General features: G+C 43.7%; 2 protein-coding genes across 2 annotated transcripts in view; both read left to right on the top strand.

Annotated features, from left to right (window-relative positions):
• OLFM2 (olfactomedin 2) overlaps window positions 1-18,364 on the top strand; it is a 275,974-nt gene that overhangs the window by 45,538 nt on the left and 212,072 nt on the right. The gene's annotated exons all lie outside the window — the stretch shown is intronic.
• On the top strand, window positions 70-3,905 carry LOC148132298 (uncharacterized). Its single transcript, XM_087956554.1, has 2 exons — window positions 70-720; window positions 2,844-3,905. The coding sequence occupies exons 1-2, from the start codon at window positions 713-715 to the stop codon at window positions 3,787-3,789; spliced, it is 954 nt and encodes a 317-aa protein (XP_087812680.1). The 5' UTR covers window positions 70-712; the 3' UTR covers window positions 3,790-3,905.

Consider the following 18,364-nt stretch of genomic DNA (forward strand, 5'->3'; position numbering starts at 1 on the left):
ATATCTTGATTGTACACATACGTAGATATATTAATAATTATAACAACAACTATATTATAGATTATATACATCTAAATTCCAAAAGGGGGTGTGGGCCAGCTGAAAGGACACCTGGCCTTTGTTGAAGGTCGAACCCTTGGTGAGCCAACTGCCCTTAAATTTGTATTACAGTCCTTTCCTCTACAATGGCAGATGACAATTCCACCAAAGGCCCTTCTTTGAAGGCCAAATCTAAATCCTACCACCTGCGCAAACAGGCTAAGGAAGCCTCTAAGGAAACTTCCAAGGCTTCTCAGAGAGACGCCCTAAGATGTCATAGGGCACTGGAGAAAGAATTTGACAGGCGATCTAGAGAGGCACAACCGGTACTTCCAGCCCTCCCACCCTCCGCTCCTTCTACCTCCAGACACCCCCCCCACTCCTCCAGATTGCTCTTCCCTCTCCAGGCGCAGTCCATCCCAGGGACACCAGGTCCCCGGTCCAACGACGAGACGGACGCCCGAAGCTACATTTACGTCCACGGCCGCTGGTCTGCGCCAGGAGGAGGCCGCCACAGTCGAGATCCCTGCACACGTGCAGGCATGGATGGAACGGGCCATTCGCCAGGGGATAGCAGAGGGCCATCAACAGATGTCCAGGTCCGGTCCTCCCTCAATGGCGCCCGAACACGACTCGCCATCAGTCAGGTCCTCGCCTAGATCGGACCCCACTCATGGTCAGGTGCCTTTACAGGGGGGCAGTCCTCTCCCAGAAAGGGATCTGGAGGAGGCCATGGAGGACCTAGATCGGTTCGGGGAGGAGGAGGAATTGGAATGGGGGTCTGCGCACCAAGGGGAGCCCCTATCGGAGATAGACCCTATGGAGGGGGACATGTCCGAAGACGAGGGCCTCACCCCGGACCAACCCACCTTTGTGGGTCTGTTCAAGCCACACATGTTTAAATTGCTGCTATTTAAGGCCAGGAATATTTCTGGCCTGTCTGTGCAGTCCTCCTCGGCCCTCCCTTCCCCGGCAGAGGGGCAAGAGGATGCCATTTTTAGGCAGCCCGTGGTGCAGGCGGAGGTAATCCCGGCCCCGCCCATATTTCACGACCTAGTCTCAAACCAGTTGGACTCTACAAGGGCCCCCCCTGCCCCATCCAGCCAGGACAAGAGGTTCTTTAACCTCGAGTCGAGCTTCTGCAACCTGCTTAACACTCCCAATGTAGATGAGCCCATCGTGGGTTTGGCATCTTCGTCCTCCCCCAGTAACCCCCTGGAGGCCCTGAAACCCGAGGACAAGAGGTCCGAGCTTGCTTTACGTAGGGCTCATCAAGCGGACACCTGGGCCATTAGATCGGCCACGGCCGCTTCCTTCTTCACCAGATCTTTGATCCGGTGGCTCCGTCAACTGAAGCAGCATGTTCCCCCCTCCAATACAAGGGCTCACCAAGACATCGCAAAATTGACGGCCGCGGCAGAATTCTCGGCCGACGCCACCTACCACGCTGTTAAGTTCTCTGCCCGAGCAATAACCTCTCACGTTACAGCTCGCCGCCTGCTCTGGCTCAAGCACTGGCAGGCGGACGTAAAAAACAAGGTTAAGCTGGCCACTGCCCCCATAAGAGGGGACAAACTATTTGGCACCGCTCTGGAGCCATTGCTATCCGAAACCCGAAGCAAGAAAAAATTTCTCCCTCCCCTCTTTCAGAGGTCAGAGTCAAGAGCCCCTCAGCCATTTCGGAGAGGTTCCTCCCGACCCTTCTACCAGTCTCCTTTCCCGCCCAGGTACCCGAGGCCCCCCTCCTTCCGGCCATTCCAGCCCCAGGATCGAGCCGATCCGGGCGACAGGAACAGGAGGGGCAGCAGCTACAGGCGTCCCTTCAGGGGTTCAGGAGGGAAGCCTTTCCGGCGCACCAGATAGATCCTGTCCCTCCCTTCCCATCGGCGGACGCCTCAAGCACTTTGCCGACCGATGGGACTCCTCCACTTCTGATGCCTGGGTCCGAGACACCATCAGACTTGGTCTCACGCTTGAATTCCAGCGTGCCCCCCCTGACTTCTTTATGGCATCCCCCCCTCGAGGGATCCCACCAAACGCAACTTAATGGATTCAGCAATCCATCATCTCCTCAACATACAGGCCATTCAACCCGTCCCACCATCCCAGCGGGGGCAGGGGTTTTACTCCCACCTCTTCGTGGTCCCCAAATCCTCAGGTGGATGGAGGGCTATCCTAGACCTGAAACGCCTTAACCGTTACCTGGTCTACCGCAGGTTCAAGATGCACACCCTACAGTCCATTCTACTGGGCATCAGGCAGGGGGACTGGCTATCCTCCATAGACCTTTCAGAGGCGTATCTTCACATCCCAATCCGGCCCTCCCATTTCAAATTCCTCAGGTTCTGCTACAACCATCGCCACTTCCAATATGTGGCCCTTCCCTTTGGGCTGGCCTCTGCCCCGAGAACCTTCACTAAGGTCCTCGCGGCTCTGGCGGCCCATCTCAGGAACCTCCCAGTTCGTCTCCATTGTTACCTGGATGACATCCTCATCCTGTCTCACTCCAGACTCCAAGCAGAGAACGATATCAGAGCTACTCTCTCTGCCCTCCAAGACCATGGGTTCCTAGTTAACTGGCAAAAGAGCCAACTGTTACCATCTACACGGATCACCCAATTGGGGTCCGTCATTGACTCAGTTCAAGGTAAAGTTTTCCTTTCCTCAGAGAGATTTCTTAGCATCCAGGAAACCGTCAAATATATCAGACGATCAAGGAAGGTAACAATTTTAGAATTGTCTAAATTACTGGGTAAAATGGTCTCATGTATCTCCATTGTTCCCTGGGCCCGTTTACACACTAGATCCCTACAGTGGTTCCTGCTCCCGTTCCAAAGGACCGGCAGAAGCAATTCAAAGGCCACGGTCAAGGTGCCTTCAAGGGTCCTCACGTCTCTCCTCTGGTGGACCAGTCCCGCCATCAACAAGGGCCATTACTTCAAGGAGCCCCAACGCCTCACCCTCACCACAGACGCCAGCCTGTCCGGATGGGGCGCTCACATCCACTCGCTCTCAACACAGGGCATATGGTCACAGGTAGAACAGGAATGCAGTATAAACTGGTTGGAACTCCGCGCCATCCACCTGGCCCTGCGCAACTTCCTCCCTCACGTACGTGGGCGGCATGTCCTTATACTCACGGACAATGTCACCGCCAAGGCTCACGTCAACCGACAAGGGGGCACCCAGTCTATACGTTTGATGAGAGAGACTGAGCGCCTCTGCCGTTGGGCGGAGCGCAACCTCCTCTCCCTCAAAGCCAAACACATCTCAGGGGACTCAAACACCCAAGCAGACTGGCTAAGCAGGACCAGGGTGGACCAGTCCGAGTGGCACATCCACCCGTCACTATTCAGGGAGGCGACCAGGATGTTCAGTCTCCCGTTAGTAGACCTCTTCGCATCCCCGCTCAACACGCAACTCCCCAGGTTTTTCTCGAGGTACCCCTCCCACGGGGCCGAGAATCACAACGCCCTCCATTGCCCCTGGCCCACAGGGCTTCTATATGCATTCCCTCCATTAGCCCTGGTCCCCAGAGTCATCCAGAAGCTCATCTCCGAGAAAGCAGAGTTGATTCTAGTGGCACCCTACTGGCCCAGACACCCATGGTTTGCGGACCTCCGCAACTTATCGGTTGCCCCTCCCTGGAAAATCCCATCGAACAGGATATCCCTTTCCCAGGGGCCCCTCCAACACCCGGACCCTCAGTGGCTCCAGTTAGCCGTTTGGAGGTTGAGCGGGAACGTCTAAGAAAGGAGCAGTTTTCTGACCAGGTTATTGATACCATTTTAGCTGCCAGGCGGCCTTCAACAACCCGAATATACAATGCCACTTGGAATGGTTTCTGCAAGTGGTGCCATACTCTCCAGGTCAAACCGCTTTCACCTTCCATCGCTCAAGTTTTGGAGTTTCTTCAAGAGGGCCTGAGGAAAGGTCTTTCCCCAAACACCCTGAGGCGTCAGGTCGCAGCCCTCTCAACAGTCATTGCTTGTGATAATCTGGGTTCCCTCTCCCTCCACCCTCGCATTTGGGCATTCCTCAGAGGAGCCACTAACTTGTGTCCTCCAATCATACACCGATACCCTACCTGGGACCTCAATAAGGTCCTGGTGTCCCTTACTAAACACCCCTTTGAGCCTCTCAGGGAATCCTCACTCCAGTTCCTAACATTCAAAGTCGTGTTCCTGGTGGCCATTACTTCGGCTCGCCGAATATCGGAGTTAGCAGCCTTGTCGGTAAGGAAGGACCTTTGCATTTTCCATGCTGACCGGGTGGTTCTCCAACCGGACCCTACCTTCTTGCCCAAGGTCAACTCGGCCTTCCACAGGGCACAGGAACTCACACTTCCGAACTTCTGCCCCAATCCCTCGCGGGAAAGGGAGAAGCTTTGGCACACCCTGGACGTAAGACGGGCCCTCCGCATTTACATCAAGCGTACCCAACCCTTTAGGAGGTCCGAATCCCTATTCCTTTCCTTTCAGCCCAAATCATTAGGCCACAGTGTCCCCATCAACCATCGGCCGCTGGATTAGAGCTACTATTTCCAAGGCTTATTTGTCCCAGGCTCTGCCGGTGCCCAGAGGGATAACAGCACACTCCACCAGAAGTGCAGCCACCTCGGCAGCTTGGGCCACCCAGGCTCCAATTGCTGATATTTGTCAGGCGGCCACTTGGGCCTCCCCATCTCCCTTCATTAGACATTATAAGATCGACATATTTGCCTCGGCAGAGGCTTCGTTTGGTAGACGAGTTCTCCAGCGAGTCCTCAAGGAACCGCAGAGATTACAGAACCAGACGGAGTCCCTCCCGTAGGACAGCCAAGCTTTGGTATGTCCCACTCTCTGGATGATCCGAACGGCTCTCAGGAGAATGGGCGTTGGTCCTTACCTGACACGCCATTTCTCTGGAGCCGTGAGGATCATCCAGCCCCACCCTTATTATTTCACCGTCTGGTGGGGTCTTGTTTCGGCCAATGAACTTTTTAGCATAGGAAGATGAGAGCACGATCTTCTCTTCACTCTCGACTTCGCGTAAACTGGGGAACGCAAGGGATCCACGTGATGGAGGGCGGAGCGTTCCTCAGTAATTAAGCTCAGCCTTCAACGACGCAGACTGAAGCACCTCCCGCTCTCTGGATGATCCTCACGGCTCCAGAGAAATGGCATGTCAGGTAACGACCAACATCCAACCTATGCATTTTGAACAAGTGGATGGTTCATTATTAGGTGGGAGCCCTGCTACAATAATGACAATTCCTATCAAACTAGAGATAGGGAGTCATTGGGAGTCTTTACGATTTATTGTAGTACCACAGATGAGGGAGGCACTAATTTTAGGTCTAGTATGGTTAGACAAATGGAAGCCCACGATATGGTGGGAAGACGGTTTTAGGAAGTTACAAATTGCAGTTGGCCCTATGTCCCCTCCATATGTAAATAATAGGGAAGTTGTAACAGCTATAGATGATTCTGAAGAATTACGTTATCCAGAGGAATATAAAGACCTAGCAGATGTGTTTAGCGAAAAGGACTGTGAAACATTACCACCACACAGAAAAACTGATTGCGCAATTGATTTAATTTCTGGAGCAAAGTTTCCAAAACCATGAATGTATGCTATGACTCCAAAAGAGATGGAGGAAATGAGACAATATATAAATAAAAATTTGGCGCGTGGATTTATTCAACCTGGGAAATCACATATAGCTGCCCCTGTTTTGTTTTGCAAGAAAAAAGATGGTGGATTACATCTTTGTGTTGATTTCCGCGGGCTAAACGCTATTTGTTTAGACAATGTATATATATCCTTTACCACTGATCAACGATTTGTTAGCAACGCTAGCGACTGGCAGATATTTTATGGAATTGGACTTATGAGAAGCCTACTATAGAGTTCGAATATGAGAGGGGGATCAATGGAAAACTACTTTTAATTGCCCCCTTGGAAGTTTTCAATTTAACGTTATGCCATTTGGGTTGCAAGGGGCACCCGCTGTCTTCATGCAATTTATAAATGAACTATTACAAAAACATTTATATCGTGGTGTTCTAGTATATTTAGATGATATTTTAATTTATACCAAAACAATGGAGGAACATGTGACCTTAGTGAGGAAAGTTCCGAAAAAATTACTTGACACCAAATTATATGTGAAACTTTCAAAGTGCGAATTTCACTGTACGTCGTTGGATTATTTGGGGTACAGAATATCCAATAAAGGAATAGAAATGGATCCCAATAAAGTCAGAGCCTTAGTTGATTGAAAAGAGCCAAAAACACGAAAGCAATTACAAAGTTTTTTAGGATTTGCGAACTTTTACCGGCAGTTTATTCCTAAATTGCTTTACCACTAACAAAATTGTTAAAAACTAAACATCAAGCGCCAAAACCCAGACCCTAGTCAACCCATTGTATGGTCACAGGAGTGTCAGCGAGCGTTTGATGACCTGAAAGCTTTATTTGCTCAAGAGCCCATTTTAAAACATCCTGATACAACTAAAAGTTTTGTAGTACAAGCTGATGCAAGTGATGTGACTGTGGGGGCTGTCCTCTGATAGTATAACATTGATGGTCAATTACAGCCATGTGCATATACATCACAGAAATTTACAATCATGGAACGCAGGTGGGCTATTTGGGAAAAGGAGGCTTTCACCATAAAATGGGCACTTAGTACATGGAGACACCTATTAGAAGGGTTGAAAGAAAAATTCGAAGTTTGAACGGATCATAAAAATCTCCAAGCATTACAGAAACCAAGAAAACTATGCCCTAAACAAGTAAGATGGGCTTTGTATTTTAAACGTTTTGATTTCCAGTTGCGATATGTTCTGGGAGGTAAAAACTTCATGGCGAATACACTATCTAGACTACCTCATTACAGTGTGTCTAGAGACGAAGTTATTCAGCCCATGATCTCTGTAGGACTGTCAACCAAACAAATTCAGATGTTGACCACGAAAGAGATAGATAACCAAAAAGGAATTAGAAGAGGCTACAAAAATGGATGTATGGATAAAACAAATAATAGTGCCTGTTTACATAAAGATGGATTGTATTGGAGAGGGGATAAAATATATGTTCCATCAAATTGTAGGAAAAAGATATTATCCCAATGTCATGATGTAAGGCAGGCTGGACACTTTGGATTTTTAAAAACACTACATTTAGTAAGGCGGCAGTTTTGGTGGCCACATATGAGATCAGACATTGAACAGTACCTAAAAGAATGCCACATTTGTGCTACTACGAAACCTCGAGTAGGAAAACCTTTAGGACTATTACAAACTGTATCGGATCCAAACTGGCCATGGCAAGATATAGCCATGGACTTTATTGTGGAGTTGCTCAGCAGTAACGGATATACAGTAATCTGGACTATTATAGACTTGTTTTCAAAACAAGCTCACTTTATACCATGTAAAGGATTACCTTCGGCAACAAAATTAGCCAACCTGTTTATAAAACATGTATATACATTACATGGCTCCTATCCTAGGAGGATAATTTCGGATAGAGGTGTGCAATTCACAGCACGATTTTGGAGAGCGTTTGCACGCCTTTTAGGATGTTCTCAAGGTCTTAGCTCTGCATACCATCCCAGCACCAACAGCGCTGCTGAAAGAGCTAATGCGATGATTGAAAGGTATTTGAGATCATATACATCTTATCAACAGCGAGAATGGGCTGATTTACTTCCATTTGCTGAAGTAGCATAAATAATGCTATACATGAAAGCACAGGATATAGCCCATTCCAGGTAGTAAATGGGATAGAATTTGTGCCAATCCCTGATTTACAATGTGATGAACAACCCATAAATGTCCAAGTGTGGTCGAAAAAAGTTCAGGATAGTTGAGATAAAGTAAAAGAGACTCTCAATAAAACAGCACTAGAATATGAACATCAAGCAGACAAGAAAAGAAAAGAGTATAAAGCATTCAAACCTGGAGATCATGTGTACCTATCAACTAAATATATAAAATTACACCTAAATAGTCAAAAATTGGGACCAAAATATATTGGACCTTTCCAAATTACGAAAGTGATAATCCCCGTAACTGTAAAACTTAGATTGCCACCACGGTTACATCGAATACATCCTGTATTTCATGTTAGTTTACTTAAGCCTGTAGAACAGATTGATATACCTCAACTTGAGGAATCTGTAATAGCTAAAGATGTAACCCATGCTGAAATTGATAAAATTCTAGACTCGTGGATATGTAGAAAAGTGTTACAATACTTAGTGAGAGGGAAAGGATATCCTAAAACAGAAGCAACCTGGGTAAAAGTAGCAGACGTGTGTGCAAATAGACTGATAAGGCAATTTCATACCAAATATCCCGATAAACCTGGACCACAAGTAGAGACATAATTAGTGATATAATGTATATTCTTTTATAGACTGGTTCCTGGTAGAGGGGGACGCATGTCGCGACGACGCAACACATGCGTTTGCATTGAAGCCACAGCGACCTGAAGGATGGCATTCCTCTTCATCAGAATAAACTCTGTATCATAATTACATGCGCGGTCTATGTAAAATGCTGGGAGGTGAAGCTCTATGCATTAACCACGATTCATGTGATTGAGTTCATACGAATAATTATCATTAAAAATGGTAATCATGGGTAATAAGGGTAATCAGGAGTAATGAAGGGTAATGAGGGGAAATCATTATAAATATCGAGTCCCAGGAAACTCGGGTTAGATCCAACTTTATTTTGTTTGCTTAGCTAGTATCTCGGACTCCTTGCAGAGGAAGGAATAAACAATAAGCTTTTGTGTTATGAAATACTGAAGCAAAGAGTGTCTTATTTTCTCCCTGCATTTGTGCCAAAGAGTAGCTGAGACTTGCTTTGCATGTAATGAGTCTATCTCATATATTAGTTTCACCTTTTAAGTTGCATTACTGAAATAAATGAACTTTTGCATGATATTTTAATTTTTCGAGTTTCACCTGTATATTGACAGTGATTCTTTCTAATATCAGTTCCATATTATTAAAAACTTTAAAAATCACTTTGGTATGGTTCTCTAACCACAAATAAGTACAAAAATGTATAAATTAGAAAGGCAAGTGCAACAAAATATGTATTTTTTTCCTGAAAAGAATACAAAAAAATGGTTTCCAGTGAAGCTGGATGTTTTGCCAAAAATGCATTGAAGACCGATTTGGAACTAATAATGTATTGTCTGGCTCCATTGAAAAAAAAAGTTAAGATGTGCAATTCATCTTAATACCATTTTCTAATCATATCATGCATTTCTTTCCATTTTTAAAAACTGATAGGGACTAATAGTCTTAAGCACCTCAGCTTCATTCATTGAGTGAAGGAATATAGAATGCTGGCAAACTAAAATGTTATGCAAGGAACCTACAAATGCATTGCTTAATTATGAAAATCTATTATTATCCTTCCGGGAGGCACAAAAATATAATTCCAAGATGACCTCACTCATGTCATGCTAAAAGAGTCATTGTTGGTCTGCTATCGTATCTTTCTTTTGTGCAGAACAAATGAAGGAAGTAGACATCCACACATACATCCACAGTATACACATACCTGTTGTTTATAAATGTTAAGCATCCTTCAATAGCTGAGAATTGAATGTAATCTAGAAAAGTCCCAAAGACACTTAATAGTCTTTTTGTGTGGCACTTTATATAAAACTGGAAGGTAATGTGCAGAAAAACTCTTGAGGTCCAGCACTTCATAAGTGCACCACAAGGACCCAGTCGGAATCCAATTCATTCAGAGTTCAGAGGTGGTATTCGGCAGGTTCTGACCAGTTCTGGAGAACTGCTGGCATACATTTTGAGTAGTTCAGAGAACCGGCAAATCCCACCTCTGACTGGCCCCACCCCCATCTATTTTCTGCCTCCCGAGTCCCAGCTGATTGGCTGGGTCTTCTTTTGTTGCCCTGCACAGGAGAACGGAGCTGGAAAGCAGGTTAGTGGGATGGGGAGGGAATGGGATTGTGCAATAACCTTCCCCTGCCACGCCCACCAAGCCACACCACACCCACAGAACCAGTAGTAAAAATTTTTGAATCCCACCACTGTCGGAGTTGCATGGTGAGTAAAACCACCAGTTACTTGAAGCCATTTCATCAATGACATTCTTGATATTTAATTTCCCTATCACTGCCATGGTCTTTTATCTTTTCTGTGGCCATTCACAACTCTGTAATTTATCAAGAGAAGTACTGCATAAATGTTTGTGATTGTTTTCTGCTCAGTTTATACTTCAGTGCATGCCAACTCAGTACCAGTTGCCAGTATGCTTGGTAGCAAGCATAAGATGGCAACTTCAAAAGGTTTCACTTAAGTTTTCCAGAAACAGATTTAGAGTTCCTAGCTTTCCTTATTTAAGCTGGTGGTTCAAGCACTAGAATAAGCAGCTTCTCACCCAACAAATTTGAGAATCTCTGGAATTTGTTTAATCATAATATATATGTTTGTTTTCTCAGGGGATGGGGAATGAACATTATTGATTCATTATTGATTTACTTAGGGTGTGTGTGTGAAGGAGAGAGGGAGAGGGAATATTATGCCAGCATATAGCTTGTCTGTGTATGCAAATAGATCTCCAAAATGTTTACTGTCCTTGCTGGAAATACATGAGTGGGAGATGCCTCATGCTTGTTTCATGGATTTCCCAGGATCAAGTGAGGTCCAAGAGTTGATTCAGCAGGCTCTTGTGTTCTCATTCATTTATTTGCTCCTGGATGGATACTGCTTTCTTCTTCGATGGTCTAAAGAGAGGCAGGTTTATTTTATAATTATTGAAAACATTTCTCCAGTGTAGGCATGTTAGAGCTTTGGTCCAGGAGCGGCAATAATTTAATCAGAAGAAAAGCACTTCTCTATCTGTGGGTTTCCTGTGGTATTCATAATGTTGCTGTAGTGAATTATCTATGTTGATAATGGTTTTTTGTGTGAGTGTGAAAGAAAGAGTTCTTTTGTCTGTCCTGAACATTCTGTCACTTAGTTTCACTAGATGGCTCTTTGTTGTCAGTTCTTTAAGAATCAAATGAGAAGAGAATTGGGGAAAAGCATTTTTTCCCCTGGTCCTCCAACTCCATTCTATTGATAATTTGATGTGCATCTGTAATGTATCCCTTTAATCAACTTTTTTTGCCCAAAGGAAAATGTAGATCTACTGGGTCCCGTACTCCCCCCCAAAAAAGTGTTCCAAGTATTCTACAGTATTTTTACTGTTTTTTGGCAGATTGATGAAACCTGCTCCTTATAGCACAGATTTATGTGTGTTTTCTGTGCAGGTCCAAATGCATCTAATGGATTTCTTATTCTAAAGCATCAATGGGAAGGAACATAGTTATCATCATAATACAAATATCTGATAATGACAAAGGACACTTCATCTTGGGTACTTTGCCTTCAGTACAAACTACAAGTAGTCCTTGGTTTATGACCACAATTGAGCCCAAACTTTCTGTTGTTAAGTGAGGCATTTGTTAAGTGAGCTTTGCCCCATGGTATGACCTTTCCTGCACCAGTTGTTAAGTGAATCACTGCAGTTGATAAGTTAGTAACCTGGTTGTTAAATGAATCTGGCTTCCCCAATGACTTTCTTTGTCCGAAGGTCGCAAAAGGGGAATTATTGCAACTGTCATAAATACGAGTCATTTGGCCAAGCATCTGAATTTTGATCACATGATCATGGGGATGCTTCAAAGGTCGTAATTGTGAAAAATGTTCATAAGTCATTTTTTTCAGGGTTGTTGTAATTTTGAACAGTCACGAAATGAACTGTTGTAAATTGAAGACTACTTGTATCTGGACTCTGGAAGAGATAATGAAATTCTAGTTTTATGCTCACACTTTAACTTAAGAATTGTTCTGTAATTTTATGTGATTGTTTTGGAGGATATTGGTGAGAATGTAAGTACATGCCAGGAATCTTCAAAAGTTATTTGATATATCCCACATATACATTGTTTTGAACATGGATAAACCAATTTTATATATAAATATAGCTGATGTTTTATTTGTGCTTTATATGTGTGTGCCTGTGGGCATTACATTAAAGTAGCTTTTAGTCTGAGAATGGAATGTAATCATATAAAATATATAAATGGATTTCTATTTTTTGTACAAATGTATCACGGAAGCTTGTTTGGGAGATTAAATTCCCCTCTCACATTGAATTTATTTCTCTCTGACATATGCACTATCTTTGAATGAAGATATTCTATGCTCTGCATTGCTACAACTGGTCTCGAGTTAACTGAGAAGTGAGCAATATCTTGCCATCCAGATGTGGACTGCAATTTCTATCATTCTCATTTTTTGCCTATGCTGGATAAGGGTGTGGGGAGATGGGATTCATCAACATCTGAAGCCCCACTATCCTGCTCACTACTAATTAACTGGTCCTCTTCTTTTCTGAAAGCTAGGGCTGTCATGGGTCTCAGGAAATCACAGTGTCGGAGAAGCGATTGATATTAGGCTTCACAGTCCGAAAACAACGAGATATGATCAGACAGATCAGCTTTACTGAAAGTCAGTTGCTGGATGTGACTGGGACATACTTTCCTGTAAGAATTACAGGCAGAGGTGTTTTTCTCTTTGTTTATGAAGGTAAGAAGAGACCAAGCATTGCACAATTAAAGAAAATAGATCTGTCCTTGGACCACAGGGGTTATAAATGGTAGCATAATGCTGCCATCTACCTGTGGCCAAAGTTACTTGGTTTCCATTTATGAATACCGTGGTATGTGTATGTGTCTTTGTTGGAATAAACAGCCCTTCACTATTGAAAAGAAATCTCAAGTCCATGGGCTATATTTGCACCTGATCAAAAATTGATATTTGGAGTGATTTTCGCCCTCTCTCAAGTTCTCTTAACTATGGAACAGAATTTTGCTCTGAAAGGTCTTCAGAAATTCTCTATGTATGGCAACAGAAAAGAGGAGGTCAAGTGTGAAAAGTTGCCACAATATTGTGATTCAATCTTTTCATTTGCGTTGTGTGATGTATAAAAGGGCAGAATTTGCATCATGACATCACAAACCATGTTTTATCAAATTGGCATCATTGTGGTTAGCAATGGACATTCAGCATTGTAGCTGTAGTCCCATTCATTAAAGTGTTTTGCTGGGTGCAGGCCAACACTCTTGTCCTTGAAGAGTGTCTAGGGTATAGCCAAAATCAGAAGTATGCTAGCTGTTTATAAACGAGAGTTTACTGCCAAGTAGAAGAATCTGAGGTCAATGCACAGCAAAGTGTTCCCAAAAAAGTGAGATGAACAGAGCACATTTTGAGGCCATCAGAACAGGAAAACCGTCGAACAACAATAACAACAAAAACCCTGTATCAGTTGCACCTCTTTTGCACAGGTTGGAAGCTCCATTGCAATGACTTCAAAAACCTGAGTTGAAAACTTTAAAAATATGGTCTTCCAGATTCTGTCTTTGCAGCTGAGTGCTGCTCTCAAGAAGTCTTTTACTTTCATCAACCCCCTTGCTTTGATGTGCTTCCATGCACTGTCTTTGGCCACATGGAAACCTCAGCCTGTACTTTCTAACATCAGAACCCTCTAGAGCTGGGAGATGGTGCAACTCTATACAGAGTGGGATCCTAACCTATAGTCGAGCCAAACCTGGTGAAGTACATCTCTGGATCTACAATCCAGAGTTAAAGAAATCAATCTACTTACTGCAGGAGGATTGGATTCCAATTGGTGTGGCCATCCTGGATCGTCAGTGAAGTTGGGAGTATTGTTTTTCGCCCCATCATTAGCTTTACTTCTAAGTATCTTTTAGGAGCTTAGGCTGATATTTAATATTCCACAGCAAATCTGTTTAAGCCGATCAGCTGAAGCTCCAAGCAAACCATTGTGTGTCATAAGGCCCCCAAACTTGATTGGGAAGACTCATCCCAACGCTCCTTGTGTCCCATCGATACTTATCCAGAGCGCATACACAACTACATCCCCACTCACCCAGCCCTCTTCTACTCACACTACAACTCCCTTGTATTAGCTCAGTGTGGATTAAATTGTTGGGTAATCAGCAAGGGTTGTTTTTTTAATAGGGCACATAAAGGATTATATATGATGTCTTCAGAAGCTATTGCATTATGAGACCATTCCTCAGCCAAAGGACTCGTGAAAAAAAAAAGAGAGAATCTTTTTCCCATCCAGACAAGAGTCCACATTTTCATCCTGTTCTGTTTTCTCTGAAGTGTGCAGATGTTTAGGGAGAGGCACTCTTGCATTGGGAAGGTAAAGGTCAAACTTGAATTACCCTAATCTATCCCGAAGTCAGCCTTGATCTGCTGAATCAAAGCACAGCCCTAAATAAATAATAATCGGCTGCATCCCAAATAGTTCATGCAAAGTACATCTATAGGATTGATAAGCCACAAGGCAGTGGACATTTGCTGTGCCAGTTAGCAGGCCCTACTTTGCAAAGCCGTAATTAGTTTTGTGCAACCCTCGTTTCATTTAAAGTGTCCATTATGACTCTTCTGGAATTTCTCTCAAAAGAGAGCAGCAAAGTAATGATTTTTATTTTACGGTTATTGTATATGTGAAGTGTGCAACATGCCCAGTAACACTTTGGCATCTATTGCTTTCCTAAAGTGAATTTGGCAATTATGCTAATCTTGCGCGGGTAACTGTGCCTTCATTGCTAATTAGGGAAGAAAAGCTGCCATTTGGATTTTCATTTCAGATGACAGATGATCTGAAAAGAAAAATATTTAAATGGTGTCCACAAGATGGCAGTGCAGGATAGTTGAAAGAGGTTTGCTTTTACTGTAATTCAGTTTCCCCTTTTAGGGGAAATAGTGCTAATAGTGCTGAGAGTTTGCAGAACCCAGCTCTCTCACAGGTTCAGAATTAAAAGTACTGGGAAGGCTTTTAATTTTTGCGATTATCTGCTTAGATATTTCTTTCAAGGGCTTATGTTGCATTAATTTTCTGCTCTTTCGATAGGCCTTCTGGAAAAATAGCCCAGTATTTTGAGGTGCTTTATATTTATGCCTATCATCCCCCTGCACACATGTATCCTGAAATGTGATATGTCAGCTACATAGCACTTTGCTGAAACCTCTTCAATGTTAGATCATGAAAACAGAATGTTTTCCAAATCCAAATTAGGTGGAAACCATCATTAGGTTGAATCGTAGGCCATAAAAATGTGCGTTTATTTTTTTAAACTTCATAGAATTCTTCATCCAACAAGATAAACAAATAAAATAGAGGGAGAGGAAATAAGTGGCTAGTAAGCCAATGTAATGCGCTCTGAGAGTGACCTTGAAGTAGAAGGAAGCAGCAAAGGAAACAGTCAGAAAAGAGAAATTGGAGTCCAAAGCTAAGTTGCAATTTGAAAAAAACATTCTCAGGAGTTCTAGCTCCAGTACATTTGAAAGACAGTACTTGGGTAAAATTAATGCAGAACATTGGACTTCAAGAACAAACCTATGTTTATTTATGCATATGTAAAGAATTGAGTTGATTTATGTGCCAAAGAATTGAGGCCTTTGAACTATGGTGCTGGAGAAGACTCCTGTGAGTCCCTTGGACTGCAAGGCGATCAAACCAGTCAGTCCTAGAGGAGATCAACCCTGACTGCTCTTTAGGAGGCCAAATCCTGAAGATGAAACTCAAATATTTTGGGTCACCTAATGAGAAGGAAGGACTCACTGGAGAAGAGCCCAAGGCTGGGAAAGATTGAGGGCAAAAGAAGACGGGGAAGGCAGAGAATGAGGTGGCTGGCTGGAGTCACTGAAGCAGTAGGCATGATCTTAAATGGACTCCAGAGGACGGTAGAGGACAGGAAGGCCTGGAGGAACATTGTGCATGGGGTTGCGATGGGTCGGACACGACTTCGCAACTAACAACAGCAAAAAAAGAATTCCATTCATTCAATTGTGGTTTATTTACACTTAAGTACATAAGAACAAAACCAAATTGATCAGGGGTCCCCAACCCCTGGTCTGCAACGTGGTGCTGGACTGCAGCCCGTTTGGAACTAGGCCACAGAAGTGGTGGGGGATAGCGTTCATGCGTGCACAAAGCTGCATTTGTGAAAGTAGCACATGCATGTGAGACCATCCCTTTTTGCCCCCACATACCTTCCACCTCATCCCTTGATCCGTTGAACCAGAAAACTTGGAGACCATTGAAATAGTGAAGAAACAGCAACATTTTGACATATTGCATGCCAGGACCAAAGACTTGGAACTATTGAGATGTTCTTCGTTACTTAATAGGGGTAATTTTCAACTCCATGCAATAACACACAGAGAATCATCCCATTAAGTGCTTTGATTTTTGTACATTACTGAGTGTGATCCAAGCAAAATAAGCACTTTAAAAAAAATCTGCCATAGCTTTTAATGCAGATTTACTTGGAAAGAAACCCTAATGACTCCATTGGGATATACCCATTTCTCTTTAAAATCAGTGGAATTAAACCTCCTTTATAATCACTGGCTGAAGCCAGAAATAACTAGGATGTCGCTGCAATCAAATTCATTGGAGGATTTATGTGAAACATTGCCATTTGCTAATAACTTAAATCTGAATTAGATAAGTCAGTCATTTAGTCAGCAGTGTCTTGCTTGGCTTTACATCCTTATTCCATTAAGATATGTGTAGATATGTGAGTAGAACTGGTTGAATCCATAGGATGAAAGGTTAAATGTCTCAGACTTCATGTCTACAAAGTTGACCAGGCTCCATCTCCTGCTCTGAACTATAGGCAATCTTTGATTGATGACTCTAATGGAGCCTGTCCATTATGGTTGCAAGCCAGGAAGTTTGTCAAGTGAGGCAACCATGTAATCTCCTTACTTAATGACCCACACCCCTGATTTCCCCAGCAGAGCACAGGGTGCCTCGGGGTGGAGAAGGCCCTGGGAGGCCTAGCAGAGGCCTATGCCCATGCTCCACTTTCCATTCCTAAGAATCCCTGTAGGCCAGGGGTGTCAAACTCAATCCCGTTGCGGGCTGCATTAGAGTTTGTTTGCCCTTGGGGTGGGGGATGGCCTGGTCACCTCAGCCAATTGGGTGGGCATGGCCAGGCCCAGCGCAGCTGGGGCTGGTCCCTCGCTGTCTCTGGGATGGGTGCACGGGTCAACTCCGTGGCCTATCATGGGCCGGATTCAGCCTGTGGGCTGCATGTTTGATACATCTGCTGTTAGGCTTGTTTTCCCACTCTACGGATCCCAAACAGTCATCTCCTGGCACATTGCAACTGTTATAAATATGAATCAGTTGCCAAGCATCTGAATTTTGATTGTATGACCATGGAGATGCTGCAATGGTTGTAAGTGTGAAAAACAGTCGCAAGTCACTTTTTTCAATACCGTTGTTACTGTGAACAGTCTCTGAACAAGTGGTTGTAAGACAAGGATTGTAACCCAGGCTATAAAAATTATAAATAAATACAGCATGTCTCAAATATGCTATAAATTGATCAGGAAGCCATTATGTTCATTCTTTTAATCATGCATATATAATGCTATTTTTTCCTGTTACTTCTATCATATTATGCATCAAACTGTTCTTCTGGGAAGTCTTTGGCTTAACTTTATGTAGTGCAGTTCTTAGTACAACCACAAAATCAGACTGAAGAGAAGGAAATGAAAGGGCACAAGTCATTCCTCAAAGTTCTTCATAGGCTTCTTTCAGTCCTTTTCTGCTATGGAAACTGTTCTAAACTGAGTTTGCTACTTAGGCTTCTGTTAATATAACAGCAACACTCTGGATGTGAGATTTTGAGAGTATGTCAGAGGGACATTTCCTATCACTTACTACTTGGAACTGCCATGGATTTAATTAAGAAGTGGAGCAGGAAATGCAAAACATGGAACTGGATAGCCCTGGTTATTATAAACCTTGGGGCTTATCAGCTAGACACGCACTCACATACACACCCCCAAATTTCCAGCTTCTGTGGGATCAAAGAGAATTTTCAAAAGAGGTCAAAGCCATTTTAGAAGTCCATGACATAATGAGACCAGAAGAGCTGTCTTCCTTTTGGAACCAATGCAAAGGAGCGAATGAAAACATTAGCAGATCACACGTGTGCATTTCAGTTTGAAATGATAGAATTAGGAATTTGAATAAGTGCAAATTAAGAAGCCCGCATCTCCCATTGATGGAATCATAAACATGGAGCTATTAGGGCCATGGAGTTTAACCTCCGGCTTTGTCCAGGAAATTGAATTACACTATACCAAGGAGATGGCTGTCAAGCTTCCACTTGGATTCATCTAATGAAAGGAAACCCACCAGTCATGGGTCATCAGTCCCATTGAAAAACTGCTCTTTCCACTAAGCAC

This window comes from Notechis scutatus, chromosome 2, assembly GCF_049901735.1.
Source record: "Notechis scutatus isolate UNSWTSFEM ecotype Mainland chromosome 2, rNotScu1.2, whole genome shotgun sequence".
Taxonomy (NCBI): domain Eukaryota; kingdom Metazoa; phylum Chordata; class Lepidosauria; order Squamata; family Elapidae; genus Notechis; species Notechis scutatus.